Source organism: Cimex lectularius, unplaced genomic scaffold (assembly GCF_000648675.2).
Source record: "Cimex lectularius strain Harlan isolate CLEC.00 unplaced genomic scaffold, Clec_2.1 scaffold251, whole genome shotgun sequence".
NCBI classification, from domain to species: Eukaryota; Metazoa; Arthropoda; class Insecta; order Hemiptera; family Cimicidae; genus Cimex; species Cimex lectularius.
In genome coordinates this window covers 761,267-785,056 of record NW_019394213.1, presented here as the reverse complement: position 1 = coordinate 785,056, position 23,790 = coordinate 761,267, and the positions used below count along the sequence as shown (strand labels likewise).

Here is a 23,790-nt window from a genome sequence, read left to right as displayed (position 1 = left end):
TGCTAAGGGCCTTTTCGTTTTTCCTTTTATGTCTTCGCTTCTGTTTTATTATCTGGTTTAATTAAAAAGAGGAAAAAACACAACAACGTAGTTGACGTAAATGAAAGGAGTAATTTCCCCTTTATTTCCCTTCGTCGTCTTCACAAATGCCTCTCGCAAAGTTTATCGCCAAACGTTTACCACCCCGTCGTGGACGATTCGATGGGGAGGAAAAGAAAAGATCTCTCGCCGGGGAAAATTAAACCGTAAGAGTCAAAGAAAAACATTTAAACGTTATGAACAAATGTAATATTTTCGAAGGTTTATGTAATATCCCACATTGGTTTTTACTGTATTACAGATGGCCCTATTATTTGCGTACAAATTTTAATCAGCGCTGATGACGCTTTATTTTTCCACGTTTAAAGATATTTCTCAACCAAGGACTTTAAGTAGAATAAGTAGCAGATTAAGATTGTTACCTCAATGACTTTGTTGAGTGAAATGTTTTCGCTCTTGATCTGGCAATATTTCGCCTTGTAAGCAGCCATCGTACGGAGGGACTCTTCCAACCTGTAAAAAAATTAGTAATACTTAAATTTATGTTATTAGTTGTATATTCAACAAAAAAATCAATGTTTGCTAATATAAATATACAAAAATGCCTATTGAAATTTGAATAGTTTTTTCATAAAAATTAATCTATAAGTAATTTATTGATTTATTTAGTTCTTATTTTTTCTGGCATATGTTAATTGTTTGATCAACTTGATAAAGCTCTTGGTTTGGCGTGGGTTGGTTTGTTGTCCCAGAGAGTTGAAATCGCAGAAGAAGTATCATCTATAAGTAACCCTTCTCAGAATTGGCCATACACGGTCGACCCACGGACACTTACTTGCGGCCAAAGCCCGTGTATGTGTCCGACATGCAGAGAAAAGTTCTGAATGTGACTCAACGTGAACTGAAGTTGTCTTTCCTCGGCTCCATACAGAGAGCGAGTAGGAATGCCATCCGATATTAGAATTGTGTTCGCGTACAGCAGGGTACTTTTGGATCCAATATTTCGAGTTTTTAGAAAACTGGGGTATTTTTGTGTATAAAGATTTTTATAGTAGTTGATCTTATTTTTTGTTAACTTTTATTTATTTGCAGTTCTCTCTTACTCCTAATTTGTCTTTTTCTTTCTTTCTGTTAATTTTTTCTCACTCTTTTTCAATCTATCACTCACTCTTTCCTCTATCTTTCTCACTCTTCACCGTAAGTTTTGAAAAGGTTCACGAGACCAAAATTGGCGTGGTAAAATAAAACATATCATCGTCATTATCATCATCTCTCTCTCCCTTTTTTCTTCCTTTCTTCCTCTCTCACACACCCCTATCTCTCTCTTTTTCTCTCTGTCTCTCTCTCTCTCTCTCTCTCTCTCTCTCTCTCTCTCTCTCTCTCTCTCTCTCTCTCTCTCCACTTTAAGTTCTAAGGCCCACGAGACCAAATTTTGCGTGATAAAATAAAATATATCATCATCTCTCTTTCTCTCTATCTCTCTCTCTCCACTTTAAGTTCTAAGGCCCACGAGACCAAATTTTGCGTGATAAAATAAAATATATCATCATCTCTCTCTCTCTCTCTCTCTCTCTCTCTCTCCCTCTCTCCACTTTAAGTTCTGATAAGGCCCACGAGACCAAATTTTGCGTGGTAAAATAAAATATATCATCCTTATTATCATCATCATCATCTCTCTATCCCTCTCCTTCTCCCCCCTCTCACACTCTCTTTCTCATCACTACACGAATCTTTTCCCTTATTTCGATTTTTAGAGGTAACGGGTATTTCTGTATATAAAGTATATATAAAGATTATATATTGCAACAAGTTTGGTGATAGATGTATCCTGTGTTACTTTTTCGTGAGAATCTATAGACGTGAATATGCGTGTAACACACGATGGCGTAATATCGTGCTCTTGGACCTCTAACTTCGGCGGTGGTACGTACACACGTATGAACGAGACAGACATACATACACATATTTTATACCGAAATTAGAATATCGGAAACAAAAAGAAATAATAACTGAAAATAGCAAAAATGTTCCATACTGTGATTGATAAAATATCGTTTGTTTTGTTGTATAATGTCGAAACCGTAAGTTTTACGGTAAACACATAAATATGTGTAAAACCGTGATAAATGGTGTTACTGTAGTAAATTTCAAAAACTACAAAATATACATTTTTCGTCGGTCGAAAGTGTGTTGCTAAAGGCGGATTGCAAATCGGTAAGTTACTGCCAGAGATTCCGTTAAATTTTGATTTCAAAAGCCATATCCTTTTTGCAGGATAATAAATCATCGAAACCGAGTTATGTACGCCAGTTGCGGCAAAGGTCAAGAGATCACATTCATTGTCCCCCGCCACACGAGAGAAAAGAGCCACTCGGAAAAGGAAACGCCCGACGAATCGCCGCACCCATAAATCCAACCGGCGTCGGGAATTTCTTTCATAACACGCAGGAAAAAATATCATTCTCTAAAGTGGAAGAAAAGGCATTCAGCGTCGACAAAAAGTTTGCCTCATCACTCACTCAGGCTCTTATCATCGTCACATTTTACTCTTTTAGCTCCCTTGTGATTTTTTCCCTCTAAATTTTTTTATCCAGAACACAATTGAAATAAATGAGGTAAATTATTACTAAATTCAGCCACTCGGGTTGCATTTATTTTCGAGTTATGCCGAAAAAATGCAAGCCTAAGGTAATTTTTATCGATTCGATATTCCCCAGGGGCTATCTTGAAGTATAACGAGGGGTTTCCCTTACAAAAAGGGGTTGTTTTTCTACCAGAAGGCAGGGAAATTGCTCAATAATAACTTGTTTACATCAATTACAATTTACTCGGTATACAACTCCATCACGAAAGGAGGTATAGGTATGTTTTTACATACTCGGTACTCAAAAGAAAATTAGATTCAATTAATAAATCAAAAATAATATTTAATTAACATTTACCAACCTCAAATCCTAAGGTTATATGAAAATTGAACATTTGCAAGGCAAATGTTATGAGATCGCCATTCCCCAAGGATATTTCAGTCGGAGTTATAATGTATACCGATCCGTTTCTGACGATTTTGAACATTAAAATTTTTAAAGAATAATAAAGTTAAATTTAGTTAAGATTTTACGAGTAAATAAATTAAAAACTAGAAGTATTTCATATTTGAGACTTTTCTATTGAAACAAACTTTGAAAAATTCCTGAACTTTTAATTAGTTGTATATATTATATTTTGTATTGGCCAGCCGGAAAAAAATGAATTCTCTCAGAGGCATTTGAAATTTGAAGCAACAGCAAAGTTAGCGTTAACCTTTAATAAATAAAAAGAATTGCTTATCAGCGATTTTTCATTTGGAATAAATTTTCAATTTAAAAAAATCCTCCTGTTTTAATTTAATCACAGATTTAAAATATTTTATACTGGCCAGCCAAAAAACAATCTACTTCATTCAGTGATTTTTGAAATTTTACAGAATAGCAAAGTTTATTTTTATTATTATTATTTTTTTACTGGCTTTAAGTTTCCTCATTAGCAAAGTTAGTTGTTTACGAGCTAACCTATAATAAAAACAAGAAGTATTTAATATCTGCGATTTTTCTTTTGTAGTAAATTATCAAAAATCTATTGCCCTTTTCATTTCACCTCACACAAACTTATAATAATTTTAATTTTTTTATATACTATATTTCCTACTGGCCAGCCACAAAAACCTCGAGTTAAAAATATTGAAAGTTTAAAAACCAGCAAAGTTAAAGTTAATAAATGGTTAATATAAATTCCCTATTTTTCGTGGTCCGCTTGACCAATTAATAACATTGAATTAATTAAGGTTTTAAGTCGAGATAAAAAAGTCAGTCTGAGGAGCGGGATTCGAACCTACGACCTTCGGCTTGATACGCCGCTACTCTACCACTTGAGCTATCGTGACTTCGATCACCTCGGGCACTAACTTCCCACATCAACTCCACCTTTTGAATTTTCCCTCCTTTTTGCCATTTTTCAAATGTGGTGTAATCGGATTGGATTCTCGGCGACAAATGAAATAGCCACGGAGAGCTTTAGTGAAGTGTACTTTTTCAATTCATTAAATTCACTATTTTTCGTGGTCCGCTTGACCAATTAATAACATTCAATTAATTAATGTTTTAAGTCGAGTCGAGAAGGTCGTGGGTTCGAATCCCGCTCGTGACTTTGGCTTTTTATCTCGACTTAAAACCTTAATTAAATGAAGGTTAATATAAAGTTAATCTATAATAAAAATGCGATTTTTCTTTTGGAGTAAATTAAAAAAAAAATCTCTGCCCTTTTAATTTCGTCTCAAATAGGCTTAAAATAATTAAAGTTTGATTATATATTATGTTTTGTACTGGCTAGCCGGAAAAAAATCGGTTTCATTTAGAGGGCGTTGAAATTTGAAAGAATAGCAAAGTTAGATTTTACGAGCTAACATATAATAAAAACTAGAAGCATTTCTGTTTTCTTTGCCCCCCAGTAAATGCCCCCCCCCCAAAAAAAAAATTAAATTTCACCTCACACGCGTTAAATATCTAAATCTTTGTTTTGTATGTATTTCAAACTGGACAGTCAGTTTAATCAACAAACACGATTTAAACACTCAACAAACGATTTAACATGCTTTATTACCTACTCAATCGAAATGAAAATTACCATTAAAACCAAACTTTCGACAAACATACACCTACTCAAACCTACTTGGATATACGGTGTCAAGCTCTGAATCGCCCGAATAATTCAATATTCAAAGTTTACAAAGCTTTTAATCTTAAATTTTAAGACTAATAATTGTTTCTGCCCCTGTTTACGTAAACAATACTATACACAGAAATCTTCACTGCCAACAGTTTTTTCATCCATCAAAACATATTACAGACGTTTTAATAGTAAATTACAAAATCACACTAACACACAGATTATTCCTCGCTTTACACGTAAATGAACGAAAAGAGTATGGATAAGAGAGCACTTAAATTGTTAATATAAATGTTTTAATGCAGAGCGGCTGCCAATGGGTTCTCTATAACGCCGGTAATCATAAATTGAAATTCAATCAGCTGGTTGTGCATAATACATGTACAGTTGTAGATAAAAATAAATTAAGTAATAAAAAAATTACATATATTTTATACTGGCCAGCCGGAAAAAAATCGAGTTTATTACGGGGCTCCGATTAGATCTAAATGCTAGGCAGGTCAGTCAGACGGAATGCCTAATCTGCCCCTTAATTGAATTCGAAACTTTCCTTTTCATTTAATAAATTAAAAATGCCTATGTCAAATGCGCTGTTGTTTACATTGAAAATGACTGAGATAAAATAAACCATTTGACAGTGTAAACTCAGTAGAGATTGCTCCCTAGTGATATGTGTCGACCGCTAATCTTTCCTTGTTTAATTCATGGAAATGTCTTTTACCTTAATTCAAAGGCTTAGTCAACAGGGTTCCTCTTGAATCTAATTTTAATTATAATCCCCCGAATGCAAATATTTTATCTTGGCACGGTTGATAATTCCTCGGCGGTAAGCCGGTGTTTGTTCCTCAAGCAAAACATGTACCAAGAATAAAGTCAAGTTGATATTATATTTCATTCAAGTTGAAGGCAAATAGGCTAATTGAGCAACAGAGAAATCACATACATACAAAGAAAACCCTGTAATAATATCGTCAAAAAAATATTTTCATCCAACAAATGATGAAAAACAGCCTGCATAATGTTAAGAAAAGCCGGGCTTCGTGTAAGCATCTAATGTACTTGGTCAACAGCCACGCAGGACGCAATGTGCGGCCGGTTTCAATTTGTATAGCCATTTTTTATAAAACAAAGAGGGTTTTATACTGTTCTGAGTAATAGAAAATCAAGCGACTTAGCAAAGACGACTTTGCTGTAAATTAAATTACTTATGAAATAGAACTGTAGTGCACTACAGGTAGTATGCAAAATGAAAAATATACATGCATATTTAAAATATTTAAAGACATCTACAAACTAAAACTTACAAGGGAACGAACAGGTTGTTGAGTCACGGATTTGGACCAAACTTTTGTGGGTGATTCTACACTCCAATATATCCAACCGCCACTTATTGTAAATAGGCCCTGGTTCCCCCAATTTTTTTTTTTTAAGTTGAAATTTATCATTACTTAATCATTTTTATTTCGCCGTTCTATTTGCTCAAATTGTAAAAAGTACAGACTCGATCCCCTCGGTCTTCACCACGTTTGTTTTTTTAGAAGAAGATATTTTATTTGGCTCGAGTGATTACTTGACTACCATCAGCGCCGCTTTTCTCTCTTCAGTTGATTATCCAGTTCGGGAAATTGAGGCAAGATTTTATTTTGAACATTTTTGGTTATGATTATGTGGAGATCGTGAGATGCCGTCTGGTGTGACGTAGGTTTTAGAAAAAACATTTTCTTTATCGTGCCAACGTTTCGATCTTTATTGAGATCATCTTCAGGGCTCAAAGTGTTTTCAAAGTGAGAGTCAACACGACGCACAATAATCACACATCTACTCAGAAAACAAACACTTTGAGCCCTGAAGATGATCTCAATAAAGATCGAAACTCATTAGAGTTCGTGGTCCGATACCTTTTTTCAATTAATTAATCTTTAAGTATGTATTGGTTGAGATAAAAAAGTCAGTGTCACGAGCGGGATTCGAACCCACGAACATCGGCTCGATACCTCAATTCGCCGCTGCTCAAACCTCTTGAGCTATCGTGACATCGATCCTGTCGGACACCAACTCTCCATCAGCCGAGGATCGTGGGTTCGAATCCCGCTCGAGACACTGACTATTTTATTTCAACCAATACCTCACATAAAGATTAATTAATTGAAAAAAGATCGAAACCTTGGCACGGCAAAGAAAATTTTTTTTCTAAAATCTACGTCACACCAGAGCGCATCTCACGATCTCCAAATAATTATTAACTAATGGTCACTAAGCAAATTTTTTGGTTATGTCATTACCGGATCTATTAATTAATCAAATTAGACAAGGATATACATTTACGTACATTGTATACATATTATGTATTTGTTTGTAAATTTTTTTTCTTTATTTAATTTTGTTTTAAGGAAGAATTCTCTACACTGAGTGTCTGCATTGTTCTTTTGTATTATCAACGATATGATCGAGTTTTATTTGTTTCATTTTGATTCGTATTTTTTTATACAATGAGAAAAACCTTATAAATGTGATGAAATGATATATTTTCTGAATTTAGATGTCTTATTTTCTACAACATGAGCCCCGGTAGGAGGTTCCAATTGTTCGAAAGAAGCAAGATCATAAACTTTGGAAGTTTTCAATATAAGATAATCCAGCACGTCATTATAAAATCAACCATGTAAATGTATCATTTTACCGCATTTTTATGTAGATTGCAATAAAGCTATAATAAAAGCTATCAAAGTTTATCAATAACGAAAAAATTATAAAAAATTTCAAGTAAACTAGATCATAATTTTTTTTTTACTAAAACCTAATATGAAATTTCGTTTTAGCACCTCGAGAAACCCCTAAATATAAATTTTTGTTTGAATATACATTTAGCGATTTTTTGATCCCTAAAAAATTAAGATGGTATGGGCATGTATGACAATATCCCAAGCTAGATATTGGGGGAGATTAAGGGAGTGGGTTCAAAAAGAAGGAAAAGAAGTCGACCAGGGTGAACACGGAAGGTTGAACAGAAGAAGCAATGGCACCGAAAGGACTTAAGAAAAACAGCAAATTATGGCTGGATTAACGTGATGGAGGAAAAACCGTATAAATATGTAAAAAATATTGCTTTGGTCCAAATCTCAAATATTTTCCATACTTTAATATTTAATCAATTAATTTTAAGTAACATTTTGTTTACTGTATTAAGATTAGTCTTTATTATGTAATCTGGGGAGGCAGGATATAACGTGAAATTTTCGACCTTGCGTCGTCATGCTGCAGTGGGACCTTTAACATCCCAAAAGCTGGTTATTTTTCAATTTTCAGCCAGTACAGCACGAACAGTCTCAAATTATGCTGAACCTTATGGAGAAGCTTTATTTTCTGTATGGTGTTATGCTGTTTGCAATATCAAATCTTGGTGTGAACACGACGTGTAACCTGCTCTCGAATTCATTACGATGCTTCTGCAACTCTTGAACTCGCGTCAACTAATATAATCTTATTTACATCTCCCATTACTTTTAGTATATAAGAATATTTTGACTTATCACCGATAGTCTGCTTATAAATAAAATGTGTTTAGCAGCTTACTCGGTGACAGGTTTTTTCCCTTCAATGATACTGTTTATCGCAGTAACGAAATAACGGAAAACGCATACAGTAAATCTTTTTTATAGTCCTGTTTACGTGGCGAGTCTTTTTATGCGACCGTATTCATACGAATGGCCGGCTTTGGAGCAGGGTGAGCGAGGGCTCGAGTTGTGAATCTTAGGCAGTTCTTCCGCCACTGGCTAATGTACCAGTATAAAAAATGTAAAACAATGGAACGAAACATCTTGCTTATTTTGCCTTATTCCGACTTTGCTTAAGGGAATGCAGTCACGATAGAGACGTCAGTCTAAAAAATTTATAACTGTTTGCGACGTAATCCATTGAGAACTGATTTATAAAATGTGTCGTAAATAAAACGATGCTGATACTCTGACATTTCGTACTGAAAATAAACATAAAGTTTCACTAGAAAAAGCCATAGTGTTGTTTATAAACAGACTACTATTTTGACCTAATTCTAGGCAAAACCGCGAGATAGATAAATTGATGGAGAGAGAGAGAGAGAGAGAGAGAGAGAGAGAGAGTGAGAGAGAGTGAGAGAGAGAGAGAGTGAGAGAGAAAGAGAGAGAGAGACAGAGAGAGAGACAGACAGACAGCAGGCAGGCAGAGAGGGAGAGAGAAGAAATTAGGGAAAAGGGAAAACTGCAGGTCAAGGACGTACCTTTGGTGGGGCAGTGATGGAATATAAAGAATTCTGAAGTTATGACAAGGCATCTCATGTAACCAACCTGGAAACAGATTTACCTAAAATGTTCAGATTCTGGATGTAACCATATGGTCTAATTTGTAAGACAGTAGTGAAACGTAGATAATGAAACAATGGCCTGGCATCCCATGAAACAGAGACATCGAATCACCTAAATTGTCCAGATCCTGGATGTACCCTTAAGATATGGCTTAATCATGACGGGACACTGTTGAGTATGTTGGCTTTGCATAAAGAAGAAACTGCTTATATTTTTCATAAGCACATTTATGCGAACCGGCAAAATCTAGGTGAGAAAAACTTTTAGATATTGCCCAAAACAAGCCAAGCAAGATCTCAAGATAAAATTCATAAAATTTTTTTTTTTTGTCGTAGATATTTGGTTGCATGTATCTGAATATTGTTTTTTATTATTAGGAACGAACAAAATTATTTAAGTATACAAAATATTTAAATTAATTTAATTATCCCTCTCCTGACACTAACATTTTCATCTCAACCAAGACCTTATATAAAAAGAATAATTAATTGAAAGAATTAATATGGTCAATTGGACTACTAAACATACATGGATTACAAGTGGCACACACAATTACAAGTGGCTAAGTAAGCTAACTTATTTTTCCATTTGATAACAATATATCTTTCTTTTATACAAAATCTTTGGCCAGAAAGTTATGGGATTATGGGATTCTTATTTTCTATTACACAATTAATGATATAGTCACTATTGCTATTTATTATTATTCAGAAATCGTGAAATGCGGTCTGGTGTGATGTAGGTTTCAGAAAAACATTTTCTTTATCGTGCCAACGTTTCGATCTTTATTGAGATCATCTTCAGTGCTCAAAGTGTTTGTCTTCTGAGTAATTGTGCCATTCTTGCGTGTTATGTTGAGAGTGCCAACGTTGGCACGATAGAGAAAATGTTTTTCTGAAACCTACATCACACCAGACCGCATCTCACGATTTCTGAATAATTATCGATTAACGGTCACTAATCACCACACATTGCTATTTATGTTTAATTCGTTGCTATGTGAATATTGGTATTTGATGTTAACTGTAAGCATTCTTCTTATTTTTTTTTATTCTCAAAAATATATTGGTAGGCAAGTTTATTTTATTTATGACTTTTATGTTACATTTATGTTTTTCAACCCTTGCATTAAACTAATGATTTTCAGGCTTTATTCGACCAAAGTTTAATCTTTTAGCTGTTGATTGCCTAATTAAATGAGTCTGAAGGTACTTTTTAATGTCGTAAGGCGGGACTTATTTCCCAAAAATCTCAGAGAGGGCGTGGCTAAATTGGCGGACAAGTCCTGGGTGTGGTCAAGGTTTTTTTAGAACACATGTTGATTTTGATTTTGACTTCTGATAATAAGTTATAATTCAACTTGTGTTTTTTAAACCTGGATCATACACGTAGCGAAGTTATAAGATAATATTACGGTAAATTGTGTATTTTAATATGAATATCTTTGTGCTTAAAACCAAACAACCTTTTTTTTAATAATAATTTTGACTTTTTCCAAAAGGCCTGTTTTATTTTAATTCATTTTTATTATGTGAAAATGAGCCTGATGGTCCTTTTTCTATGTCCTTAGGCGGGTCCTTTCGGACAAAAACGGACAAGAGGGCGTGGCTTATGTAGCCCTCTGGGTGGCATGGTCAAGGTTGTCATTTATATACAATTTTTAATTTCACTTGTGATAACAAATCATAACTCAACTTGTGTTCGCTAGGAATGGTTACATTTTGTAATGTTTAATTAAGGGTAAAAGTTGGGGATTGCAGTAGCCGATTAGATAGTTAGCGGTTGTGGGTTCAATTCCTGTCTCTTGGAATTTTAAGTGACAATAATATGAAATAAGTGTTGGAAAACCCGACACCAATCGAGTAGTTAGGCATCCATCTCTTCCGTATAAGAGGCATTACTTTATTTCACTTACTTCAACTTGGTATATAGCAGATGTACAGGACTGTTCTTTGATTGAAAGGTAAATAACAATTTTCAATATTGATTACGAGTTTGTCAATGGTACCTGTTGATTGTGTCTTGCAACGAGGCGAGCCTTGCGTTGGTCCTGTCGGCCTGATGGGATATTTCAAGGAGCCTGCTTTCCGCCTCTTCCCTCGCCCCACGCTCCACTTCGACATCCCGAGCCAGTGACTCCCGCTGAAAAAAAAAGAGGAAACAATAAACAAATTAACTCACAAATATTATGGAATTGAAAAGAACAGGGGGAAGGGAGACACAGGGCTAATGGCTACTGGCGACGGATGTTGAACACGTGCAGGTTCTTGGGACGAGACACCGGCAGCCTGCACTTCCTCCCTTGTGAATAGTTCAGATTTCGACATTAGATCCTTAATCCTCCAGTTCGTTTTTAAAAATAAAACACGGAAAAATAGTAAGATTAACAGGTCAGATAAACAGAAATTAAATTCATGGAGGAAAACAGCAGGCCTAAATATTTGTTAGGTCATATAAAATATAACAAATACATAACTTATGTGAAAAAAAGCTTCAACAAAAAAAATGGAGTAGGCAAAACAAAACTGGAGATAAAATATTTATGAAAAGGTTAAGTTTTAGCTGAAAGGTTCAGGATTTGCGAAATGGTTCTTACTTTTTATCTGACTATCAGGTTCTTTTTATCTCAGTGCAAAACTGCAGTTTAACCTTATTATTTTGGTGTTAAAGTTGCAAGGAAAAATTAAATGATGCTTGAAATTAAGTTTTAGATTACGGAGAAAACCTTCTTGCTGACCTTATTGTTTGAAGAAGTGACTGCTCATCATTAGACTTGCTTTTCATTCAAATCAAGATATTACAAATCTTTAGATTAGACTGGAGAAAGCTACAGATATATAAGATCAGATTGTTCAAAAATCAATGATCCCATGACTGAAATATAAGTTTAAAGCATTGTATCGACTGAAACCTATCGACTTTTTTATGACTAAGCATAATAATTCTTGTAGAGAATAAAATACGATGTCATGCTGTACAGTTTTCGTATAATTATTCACGGGGATTGACAAATTGTTAGTACTGTGTTTTATGAAGGTTCTTTTGTTGGGAGGGTCGGGGTTGCCATTAGAAAAGAATACTGACTCATAAGTTAGTCGATATGTGTGTTACGTAGCAACCTACTTTCGTGTTTCCATAATGATTTTCGAAGTCGGATGAGTCGGAGATAAAAGATGCTTATTCTTGTAAAAGGATTTTGGAAAATGATTTTTGGAAGGTCTTGGCCGTTCGGCTCCTGCGGTGGTCACGTGGTGCCGAGTCAAGTTTGAAAAATTACTAACCTTGTTTGCTTGCAGATTTAATGTTTTAATCCGAAGGAATCGATTACGAACGCGTATCGACCTGTAGGGGGACGCTCTTTGCCTTGAAATTTTAATGAATCTGATAATTATCACAGATGTTGATTTATTTTTGTCACCATACCACAGGAACTATAAGATTAACAAGACTAGCGATTGAGTAATAAATTTATCCTTGTCTATGATCAATTCTGGAATAGGACACGATCAGGTAGTCAAACGGACAAGGGTTCGGAGAGTGACGGGCGTCGATGGAGTTTGAAGAGTGTCTAATCAATATGAACGGTCCAGACCTTCAATGAACAATGAATCCCCATACCGGCGTTGTCCCCAGCCAAAGTGCTAAATTAGCACTCCGGTTCGAACAATCAATAAACATTTACCCATAACTGTCCTAATTGCTGACTTGGAATTTACAGGCCACCGAAAATTAGTCGAACAGAACGAGATAATTGCCGCTACTTTCTAACGTTTTTACTGCTTCTTTTGCAATATGTTTCATAAACTAGGCCCGAGCCTCGAACACAAAATATCAATTGCACACATGCATGTATGGAAGCGTGAGGGAGAAAGAAAAAAGAGAGAGAGAGAGAGAGAGAGAGAAAAAAAAGGAGAGAGAGAGAGAAAGGAAAGAAAGAGAGAGAGAGAGAGAGAGAGAGAGAGAGAGAGAGTGAGTGAGTGAGTGAGTGAGTGAGTGAGAGAGAGAGAGAGAGAGAGAGAGAGATAGAGATTGAGAGAGAGATAGATAGAAATATAGGGAGAGAGAGAGAAAGAGAGAGAGAGAGAGAGAGAGAGAGAGAGAGAGAGTGAGTGAGTGAGTGAGTGAGTGAGTGAGAGAGAGTGAGAGAGAAGGGACAAATGTGGGAGAGTGTGGCGACAGAAACAGAGTGTCTCAAGGTGGAGGAGAAGTGGAGAGAGAGAGAGAGAGAGAGAGAAAGAAATGAAGAAGAAAAGCGAGAGTGCGGGTGAAAGTGAAAGAGGGGTGAGAGGAGAGAAAGTGAAAGAGGAAGAATGAGAGAGTGAAAAGGGAGGTACATATAGTGAGTGAGTGAGTGTGAGTGTGAGTGTGAGTGAGAGTGAGAGAGAGAGAGAGAGGAAATGAGATAGTGTGTGAGAGAAAGAAAAAGAGATTGAGAGGAAAGAAAGGAAGAGGAAGCGGTGAGAATGAAAGAGGGAAAAGAATGTAAGAATGAATGAATGAGTGAGATAGTGAGAAGTGAGAGAATGCGAGGAGAGAGAGAAAAAAGGAGAGTGAGAAGAAAGAAAGGGAAAGAAAGGGTGAGGATGAAAGAAGGTGAGAGTGTGAGGGAGAGAGAAGGATAGAGGAAGGAGAGAGTGCGTGAAATTGTAAGAAGTGAGAGAATAATAGGAATTGAGAGAATAATAATAAATAAGGCGCGAGAAAGAGAGGAAAAGAGTGAACGGAAAGAATGAGAAAGAAAGGGAGAGGAAGTGGTGAGAATGAAAGAGGGCGTGAGGAAGAGAAAGAGAGAGAGAGAGAGAGAATGAGAGATAGATAGATAGATAGATAGAGAGAGAGAGAGAGAGAGAGAGAGAGTGAGAGAGAGGGAGTGGGAGGGGGAGAATGATAGAGGAATGCGTGAGACGAAAGCAGTGAAGGAGTAAGAGGAATTGGTGAGAGAGGGAGAATTTGGTCGAGTGTGAGAGGGAGAGAGAGAAAGCGATTGAGAGGAAATAAAGTGAAAGAAAGGGAGAGGAAGTGGTGAGAGAGGGAGTCAGATAGTGAGAGGGAGAGAAAAAGAGATGGAGCGGAAAAAAGAAAAAGAAAGGAAGAGGAAGTGGTGAGAATGAAAGAGGTCGTGAGAGAAAGAGAATGATAAAGGAATGTGTGAGACGAAAGCAGTGAAGGAGTGAGAAGAATTGGTGAGAGAGGGAGAGTTTGGTAGTGTGTGAGAGGGAGAGAGAGAAAGCGATTGAGAAGAAATAATGTGAAAGAAAGGGAGAGGAAGCGATGAGAATGAAGGAAGGCGTGAGAGAGAAGGAGAAGGAAAGAATGAAAGAAAGAGAGAGAGAATAGAAATTAATGATTTCTTGATCTAATTATCGCCAAAAGTTTAATAATTAGTTTGACATGATTGCATTTATCTGCGATCTGTAAACGTTGAAGCGACTTTTTTAAAAATTAAAACCTCTTATTATGTCCAATGATCGAAAAAGAAAGCAGAATTTTTAGGGTCTGACAGTTGGACAAAGAAGACTCTTACTTTCGAGCTCAGGGATTAAAACGGCCACGTACACAGTTTCTACATGGAGTACGTGCAACTCCACCACAATTCCTCGGCGCGCTTATGTTACTACGCTTAATTGGACACTTGATTTTTCTTCATCCTTTGAACGAAGACGATAGAAAAAAAAGTCGGCAAGTCTCATAAACGTTTGTGCAATCACGATTGAAACATAGCCGGTGGCGAAATGCAGAAGACAGACAGCCTTGAGCCGGAAACGCTTCAAAGAAGCCTTGAATCCAATAGCCATAGATAATCCCGGTCCGGGATAATCGACCGGTATAAAGAAAGTTCCATTGAGCTTCTCAACAGTCACGAACCGATGATATTCTTCCGATCCATTGAGAAAAAATATGAATCTAATAGCAATTCTACTCAAGGAGTTACATCTGAAAATTATGTCCGTTACAACTAGGTCAAACCCATAAGGCACAGGTGCCTGGCAGTTACAGGATAATAAGGCCGTCCTTAAAGAAAGCATGTAGGCTGGCAAAAAGTTCCTCATAATATTTAAAAAAATACCCTACCTAAAGCCTATTTATTCGCCGAGAAAACATTAGTAATAAAGGTTAAAATTTCGATATTTGAAACACCTTTAACATAATCTTTATTCCAATTAATGCATGTATGTGTGTGGTGTTTAGTGATCGTTAGTTAATGATTATTTGGACATCGTGAGATGCGGCTGGTGTGACGAAGGTTTTAGAAAAACAATTTCTTTATCGTGCCAACATTTCGATCTTTATTGAGATCATCTTCAGGATTCAAAGTGTTTGTTTTGTGTAGATGTGTCATTATTGGGTGTCGTTGAGATTAGCATTCTCACTTTGAAAACACTTTGAGCCCTGAAGATGATCTCAATAAAGATCAAAACGTTGGCACGATAAAGAAAATGTTTTTCTAAAACCTACGTCACATCAGACCGCATCTCACGATTTCCAAATAATCAATTCCAATTAATTATTCTTTTCATCTACTGCTTTTGGTTGAGCTGAAAAATTAGTGTCCCGAGGGGGATTCGAACCCATAAGTCACTTTAAGAGGTAACAGAAAGAAATAAGAAAGGATGTAGGTTGAGATGGGGAGTTGGTGTCCGAGGGGATCGAAGTCACTATAGCTCAAAAGGTTAGGGCAGCTGCTTATTGAGCCGGAGGTCGTGGGTTCGAATCCCGCTCGTGACACTAATTTTTCATCTCAACCAAAAACCTTAGATAAGAATAATTAATATGAATAATTGGTACGGTCGATTATGACCACTAAGGAAATATGGAATAATCTTTAATTTTGTACAAAAAATATTAGGAAAAGTAGAAATAATTGTTGTAAAAGGAGATTTAAACGAACTGGATTATGATACGAATCCATGAATAGAAAAAAAAGAGAAATTGAAATCAAAATCGGCTCAATAAAACCCGGAGTAGCTTGCATGAATTGTAATGAGCTGGACGCAACGAAACCCTTCTCAAAAGCAACAAACCAACCTAAAACTGACAAAACGCGATTGTCATAGTACCAGATTAATAAACAGATTTTATTTAAACTTCAGTTTTTGTCAAGGAATGTTTATCAGTTATAAATATTTAATAGATGATCCCCCTATTGAAAAATTTGTACTGGTTTTACTAGGATTATACTGCATTGAATTGAATGTATTCATCACGACCATTGTTCGAAGCAAAAACGTGTTGTGGATATTAACCAGCGGTTACTGTTTGTTAATTAATGGCTTTTTGACAAGTAGTACTTGACACGTTTCGCCGGTTTTCCACGGTGGTGTCACACTTGTATGACTTATTCTCGAAACATGAAAATTAAGGAAGCAATCTTATCAAAATTCGCGTTCATCTTTTACGTGCCGTTCTTTGGGTGTAATCAATCGTCGAAACTTAAAGGAAGTTTCCGTTTAGGAGAGAAATTGACTCGGATTATCTCAATACTCTCGTTTTGTAACAATCTACGAGACCGATTAAAAGTAAAGAGGTGCGATAATCTATTCAAATTAAACTGATGCTGTTAAAGCTACGGGTCGAACTTCGGACAAATCGCCTCATTTGCTTAACGGCCGCCTGGGGGGCGGATAGGCCTCGATTTTTAATACTGTTCAAAAAAAAAAAGCAAAACGCTTTTCCCACCGGGAACAACCCTGCATTTATTGGGTTTAAAAATGATTCTAACGAAGCGCCAATGTGTACATAAACAATTCAGAACGCTGGTAAAGAGGGGAAGCGAAGGGAGCCGAGGAGATAAGGAAGGTAGTTAACCGGATATCCCCATGGCGACACTCTCTATATATAAATATTAAACCTAGCCTCCCTCTCTGCATTGATTATGGTACGTGTAGTGGCCTTCTCGTTTAAGTCATATCAGGCCAGCCGAAGCATAAGACAACATAAAAATTTTAATGTTTATCGTTCACAGATAACAATCAAAAAGGCCAGGAACTTCGACGGACTAACAACGCCTGAGAAAAAAAAAACAAGCCCACTGATTTTTCTGTCCATGTATCCTGAAAGAAGTTCAAATTCAAATATACAAATCCCACGCAGAACTATAAAGATAGCCTAAAAATATATTTAAAAACAAAAGACAGATATGAACAGATTTAATTGCCATCTGGAAATATCCACATAATCTTCAAACCGGATCAATAACAATTTCTATTCATAGTTAGTGACTCCAGGCGTTAGCCAGCAAGGAATGTTTAAAATTGCTCCAGACTATACTGACTCGGAACTTTATAGTAAACAGCTGGATAGAGATTAGGTTTTGAAAACCTAAATACACCTACTAGATCTAGGGGATAAGCCGCGTCTTGCCGCTCCCTACTTATAACCTTGATTCAGGCCATCTGATTGTCTTTTATCTTACTTGAACATGAAGTGGTCCAGTGTTCAATATTGATCTAGCCGCCAAAAAACGCTGTTGTTTTTTATTAGATTTTTTAATTTTCATTTTCTCTGGTCAATGGTGTCTTGTATCCCTTTCTTCGACTGCAAACTAAACGTTTTAGTGTGGAACCGTTCTTTATTTTCATACCCCGGAAAGTACCATTTTAGGCACTTTTCGAGGTTGCTCTTCGTTAATTTTTCCGCTCGTTTTCCAGGCTACCGCATTGCAGTTAGTAAAATGTGATATTTTACTATGTCTCTGCTGTCTCATGACAAAATCGGGACGTTTCTGTCGCAGTTCTTCCCATCATCTAAAAGGTCAATTTAACGGGCAGTGGCCAGCATAAAGCCTGAGAGAGAGAGAGAGAGAGAGAGAGAGAGAGAGAGAGAGAGAAAAAGAAAGAGAGAGAGAGTGAGAGAGAGAGAGAGAGAGAGATTTGTTTTCCTGAGATTTTAAGGAACTTCTTTGATTATTTCGCAGCTTCTGATGAAGTGATTCAGTGTGTGATCATTTCAATCTATCCGTTTGTTCAGTTCTTGGTATAAAGGGAGTAAGGGCTACTTATGTTTTTGCAAGTTTGTCAGTCCTAAAACCTACACCAGAAGTAGCTGATATCATTTTCCCAGGAGCTGAAGAACTTTTAATCAGACTAGCTTTAAATTGAAAGGGAAAGAGGCAGCTTTTATTGATTATTGGCAGTCTGAAATTGTCCACCTTTTAATCATTTTTAAAGTATTTCTGGTGCACGGATTCTATTGCATGGATCTCAGCTTGGAAAATTGATGGTGTGGGGCTTAGAGGTTTCGCTAGGTTAAAATTTGAAACTTTGATCTCTGTCTTGACTCTATTTTCCATCCTGTTTTAAAACTAAAATAGACTGCTTACCTAAACAGGCAACTCACGCGCATTGCCTGTACCTGCTTATAACCTTGACGCTGTATCGCCAATGGCACAGGTTTTCAAAAGGGCGTTATGGACTCGTATCCATAGCAGTACCGACGAAGTAGAATTTTCAAGATTATTTGCAAGGACACGAATAATTAAATTTAAACTAACGTAAATAGAACAACCTAGTTTTTATGTAATTGAACGGAAGAAATCCAGGAAAATACTGATGTTGATAGGACAATGATTTATCACAGGGTTAGAAAACTCATTATAGGAATTTTTCCAGTTGGCCAAATTTATTATTTGCGATTTATTCCTCAAATTTCTCTATAAACAATAAACTATTTATGCCCATAAGCTAACCGAACTACCGAACAAGAATATTTGAATTTATTGGACAAATATTTGAATATTAATTACAACTGTATGGTAATATTCGAGTTTTTTTCGTTACAGCTCAGAGTTAAAATGTTACAAATGTTTATTCAGTAAGTTAACACGGTCTGATGGAAGAAAGAAAATCGTTCAGAAAGGAAGTCAAGGCGTGGTTGAGACCTAGATGCCATACAAACCGTGACCGCTACATTTTTAAGACTACACCACGCAAATACAGCCATATTAAATGGGTATAAACTATAAACGATTGTAAACAAGTACAGATTATTTTACGTTTTTTACATGATTTATATATTCGTTTTAAAGTTGTGAACGTCGAGTTACACATAATGTTATGTAAGAGAGTTTTAAGTCAGACCATCCCGTCACAAGGCTAAGCCTAACTATGAGAAACGTAAAATCCATACGACATAAGACGCCTTAAAACAAATAAGGAAGTTACAAATAAGATTAAATCCATGTGGAGTTTAAACGATAAAGAGGTCAGCATAAAATGAAATGAAAGCAAAGTTGATAAGAACATAATTTTGTTGGAAAAGTAACTAAAACCGGATACTTTTGAACGAAAGAACCTTGAAAAACATCAGAAATTTAATCGATCACGGCAACTTCACTTAGTCACGCCCACCTTATTTAGCCACGCCCATTTTGTAAGTGACTGAACCGTTAAACTATTTTAGGTAAAAGTGAATGTTATAAACAGCCACAGTTCTCATAATAATTGAAGCTTGAAAAAACCAACAACATACATTCGTAAAAGTCACGAATTTGTGTGCTTAAAAATATGATGAATGATTAGTCGACGAATTGAGCAGATTTTTAAACAATGATCTCTCCATTTATTTAAAACTTTATGATTTATTCCAAATATTTAAATCTCTAATTTACGCAGGTTTTTCAAAAAAATCAAACCATTTGGATGGTTCATCCTTTCTAGTAGATCTAGATTTGAGTCAACAGCAGTTCGCAGATGAACTAAAAACCTCGGAAAATCATATTCATAAAATTGGTATGTTGTTGTGTTACAGATACCTTTCTTTAGTTCATGAATTCAGAATATTTTTAAAACTTTCTCGGATATCGATTTTCTACATATTTAAGTCCTAATTGATACAAGGTTCTATGAAAAATAAAATAGAAAGGAAAAATCAATCAAGTCTTAAAGGACTTCTTGGCCATGCCCACCTAACCTATCCAGGTCCATTCGTAAATGACTGGAATCCACAGTTCTAAGGATATCATAAACTATATATTCATAAAACTAATATGCTGGTGTTTTATGGATATCTTGAATTATTAGTTGATATATTATGCATATTTTTTACCCACGAATACTCTGGATAGAGGCATGATCTGAAGAAAAAAGCAAATTCAGTTCTTAATGCCAAACTTACGCCCTATTTAAGGTCTTCATCAACAACAGGTTTTCTATTAAAGGCATATAATTAACTTCTTTGGTACAGTTTTAGATAGGAGATTTAATAGGTAAATTCCTCATATATTAAATCCCTTATCTAAAACTGTACCAAGGAAGTTAGAAATCACGAACACTCTGGATCAAGGTATGGTCTTGAGAACAATGCAAATTCAATTGTTACTGCCAAGCTTTCGACCTATTTTAAGGTCATCGTCAGGGTAAAGCAATCTTACAGCCTACGATAGACATATTTAAGTTTCGATAGTGTTGTTTTTTTATTGTAACAGTTCTTGGCAATGTTAGGTCGAAGTCGATCTTCAAGGAAATTGGAGATCGCCACTATAAAAACTTAAATATGGCAATCTATACACTTAAAATCGTTTTGCCCTGATGATGACCTTATAATAGGGCGAAAGCTTGGCAGTAACAACTGAATTTGCTTTCGTCTTCAATACCATACCTTGATCCAGAGTTTTCGTGAGTGAAAAAGCGGTCGGTACTTCTATTGAAAGTATATTTTTTACAACTTTGCTGAGGTATTTATATCCTCAATATTTAACAGTTTATTTACAAACAAATTGCAATTAGGTTAATACATGACCTTAACAGGTTTGTATGAAAATTGGATAAAAAACAAAAATGTAAACCTGCTTGATCTGGCATTTCAATGGTATGGTAAACGAGACCATTATTGCAAAATCACAGTTCTAAGATGAATGAAAATATGAATAATGAAAACGAACTTACGACAAAACTTACGGGCGTTTTTGCATATATGCATGATATTTTGATAAATTGAATCGAATTTTTACAAAGTCGCTGTTGTACCCTAAATATTTACCTCCTAAATAAAGAACAAATTATAAGTACGTTAATATAAAATAAGCAAAACAAGTTTCTATGTAAAAAAAAGTATGAAAAAATGCAAACCTGTTCTAAATGGATTTTTGACCACGCCCAGCGAGTGAGGACAGTCAACTTAGCCACGCCTACTTGCAAATTATTGTTTTATTTAACCTAGACAGTTATAAAATCCTAAGGAAAAAGTATCCTGTCAAAACTACATGACATGAGAGTGAAAAACTGATTAAATAAAAAAATATATAAATTAAATCTTCTCGGTTGAGTCTATAAATTAATGTTATTAGAAAAACGAATGCGTGGGTCTGATTTAGAACACCAGGAGGCAATATATTTTGATTTTTTTTAATCCAGTTATTCACCAATTTTTATCAAAGGGAGGGCGTTTTGTTTTACAGCCGTGTTCATTATGTGTTCGGCTTAGTCAATGGACTGCGGACAAGAGTTGGACAGAGGAGAAAACGTCTTGGACCCGTCCCAGAATCAATAGGCTTACTCATCCCTTTCCATCTCGTCGAAAACACTTTCCTTCATCCATCTGCTTGGTTCCGTGAGGAATAATAATCAGACAGGAATAATTGTTTCGCCCTGAGGGAGGAGAGAAGGACTAAGGATTATTGGCAGGAGCAAATATTCGGCACGGTACGAGCATCGAGATATCTGAGACCCTGTGATCAGATTCCCATAATCGAAAAAGAAAAATCTTGGCAGTATGCTGTAATTGAATTTTTGCATTTACTTTCTTTAAAATTACATTTATCAATTGATAACTGATTATATTACAAGGTCTACATGACGATGTTTTTAAATATAAAATAGTCAACCATTTATTTGTACCATCTTCAGCCAAATTTCATTAAGATTTTGTTTCTGATTTACTTTTGACTTGTTCGGACTTGAACCACTTAGTGCGACCAATCTCTTTATGAAAAAGCGAAACGTTCTCTGTCTTGAATCGAGTCAATGTAATAATCTCGAGAGAAAAAAAATTGCCAAGAATTCTTATCAGTACTGTTTTGTAAACGCCTGAAGCACTCTGACCCTCCAGATGATTCACAGGCCGACAGATCAAAGGTAAAATACAGAAACTGAATAACAGCCTGTCTGTAAAGTTTCCGGAAAAAAATGTGACAAACGTATAGCCATTCGTTCGCTATCAGCCTGCAACAATCGCTTACTGGCCAAGATCCAAATTGCAGCGTACTCCTTCATTTTGAAAAAGTGCAACCCCCACACTCTAAAGGATGTAATAAAAATCTATAGTAAATCGCCTGTAACATTTAATAGTCAATATATTTTTTTAGTAATTTTATTAGGTTAGAACTCAAGAATTAAAAGTTAATAGAATAAAACATGAGTTTTAGATAATCTATTGAGCAAAATTTCATCTAACAAATCAATACGTTATCATTCTACTTCAGGCAATACTTAACATGCCAGATTTCAACAGTAATCAATATTATTCAATTAATTAAGGTTTTTAGTTGAGATAAAAAAGTCAGTGTCACGAGCGAGATTCGAACCCACGACCCTAGATACGCCGCTACTCCACCACTTGAGTTATCGTGACTTCGATCCAAACGGACACTAACTTTCCATCTCAACCCCACCTTTTGAATTTTCCCTCCTTTTTGCCATTTTTCAAATATCGTATGTGGTAGTAAATAAATGTGGTAGAGTAGCGGCATATCTAGGGTCGTGGGTTCGAATCCCGCTCGTGACACTGACTTTTTTATCTCAACTAAAAACTTAATTCATTGAAAGATATTAATTGGTCAAGCTGACCACGAAAACTAGTGAATATGGAAGTAATCAATATGCACCTAGTATCCTCATCACCATCAATGTACAGCTGAAATACTCCAACGAAAACCAGTCAAATCAATATTAAGTATCAAATAAAAACAAAAATTTTAAAAACTGTGGACATTTTTGTTGAGTGAGTGATGATGTAAACTAGCGAGAATGGACGGACCCAGTAATATGATCAGACTATATTAGGTCAACATTAGTTCACTCAGCACTCGGTAGGCCAATCAAAATTCTCAACTTAAAAATGAATGGACCAAAGGTTAATTAAAATGTAAAGTAGTAGAAAAAATTTAAACAGCCCAAATAAACAAAAAAATCTTATTACAAATTTATTTCTTTAAAAATTAAAACATTAAAATTTAACAATCTTTCTGCCCTTTTCTAAATTTTATTATTCTAAGAAAATATTAATTCATCTAGAAAAATTACAGAAGAACCCGGTTTGATTGAATAATAGGTTTATTCCATTTTTATCATTTCTAGGTTTATAGGTCAGTCTGCTCACAAGAAATGTTCCTAGCTAGACACTTACGAGCCAAATCTTTACAATATTTCATTAGTTAAAGATGGTGGAGGGAGCTTATAACAAATCAATAATAAATTAAAAAACGTTCATGAAAATATAAGTTTGACAATAAAAACAAACCTCAAATCCCACAACAATTGAAGAATGTAGTCTGACTGAAGATGTGTCCAGAGGTCAATAGTTACCAATTGTTCAACACAAATCTATCTAGCTTAATACGTACAACCAATATTTATCCACAGATGTTGATGTGGATAAATAGCGAAACATATTTATCTTTCCAGCGATACGAAATTGTCAAGAAAAAACAACCCATAAACACAAGATAATTGAAGAACGCACTGTTTAAAGGTAAGGTAATAAAGAGGTCAATAAT

At 35.5% G+C, this 23,790-nt stretch overlaps 1 protein-coding gene across 7 annotated transcripts in view; it reads right to left on the bottom strand.

Annotated features, from left to right (window-relative positions):
* LOC112128253 overlaps nt 1–23,790 on the bottom strand; it is a 259,399-nt gene that overhangs the window by 18,726 nt on the left and 216,883 nt on the right. For all 7 annotated transcript variants that reach the window (XM_024230206.1, XM_024230205.1, XM_024230207.1 and 4 more), the window contains 2 exons: nt 11,089–11,222; nt 462–552 (listed from right to left, as the gene is read on the bottom strand). In XM_024230206.1, the coding sequence (XP_024085974.1) occupies nt 462–552; nt 11,089–11,222 (225 nt within the window). The remainder of the gene's footprint in view (nt 1–461; nt 553–11,088; nt 11,223–23,790) is intronic.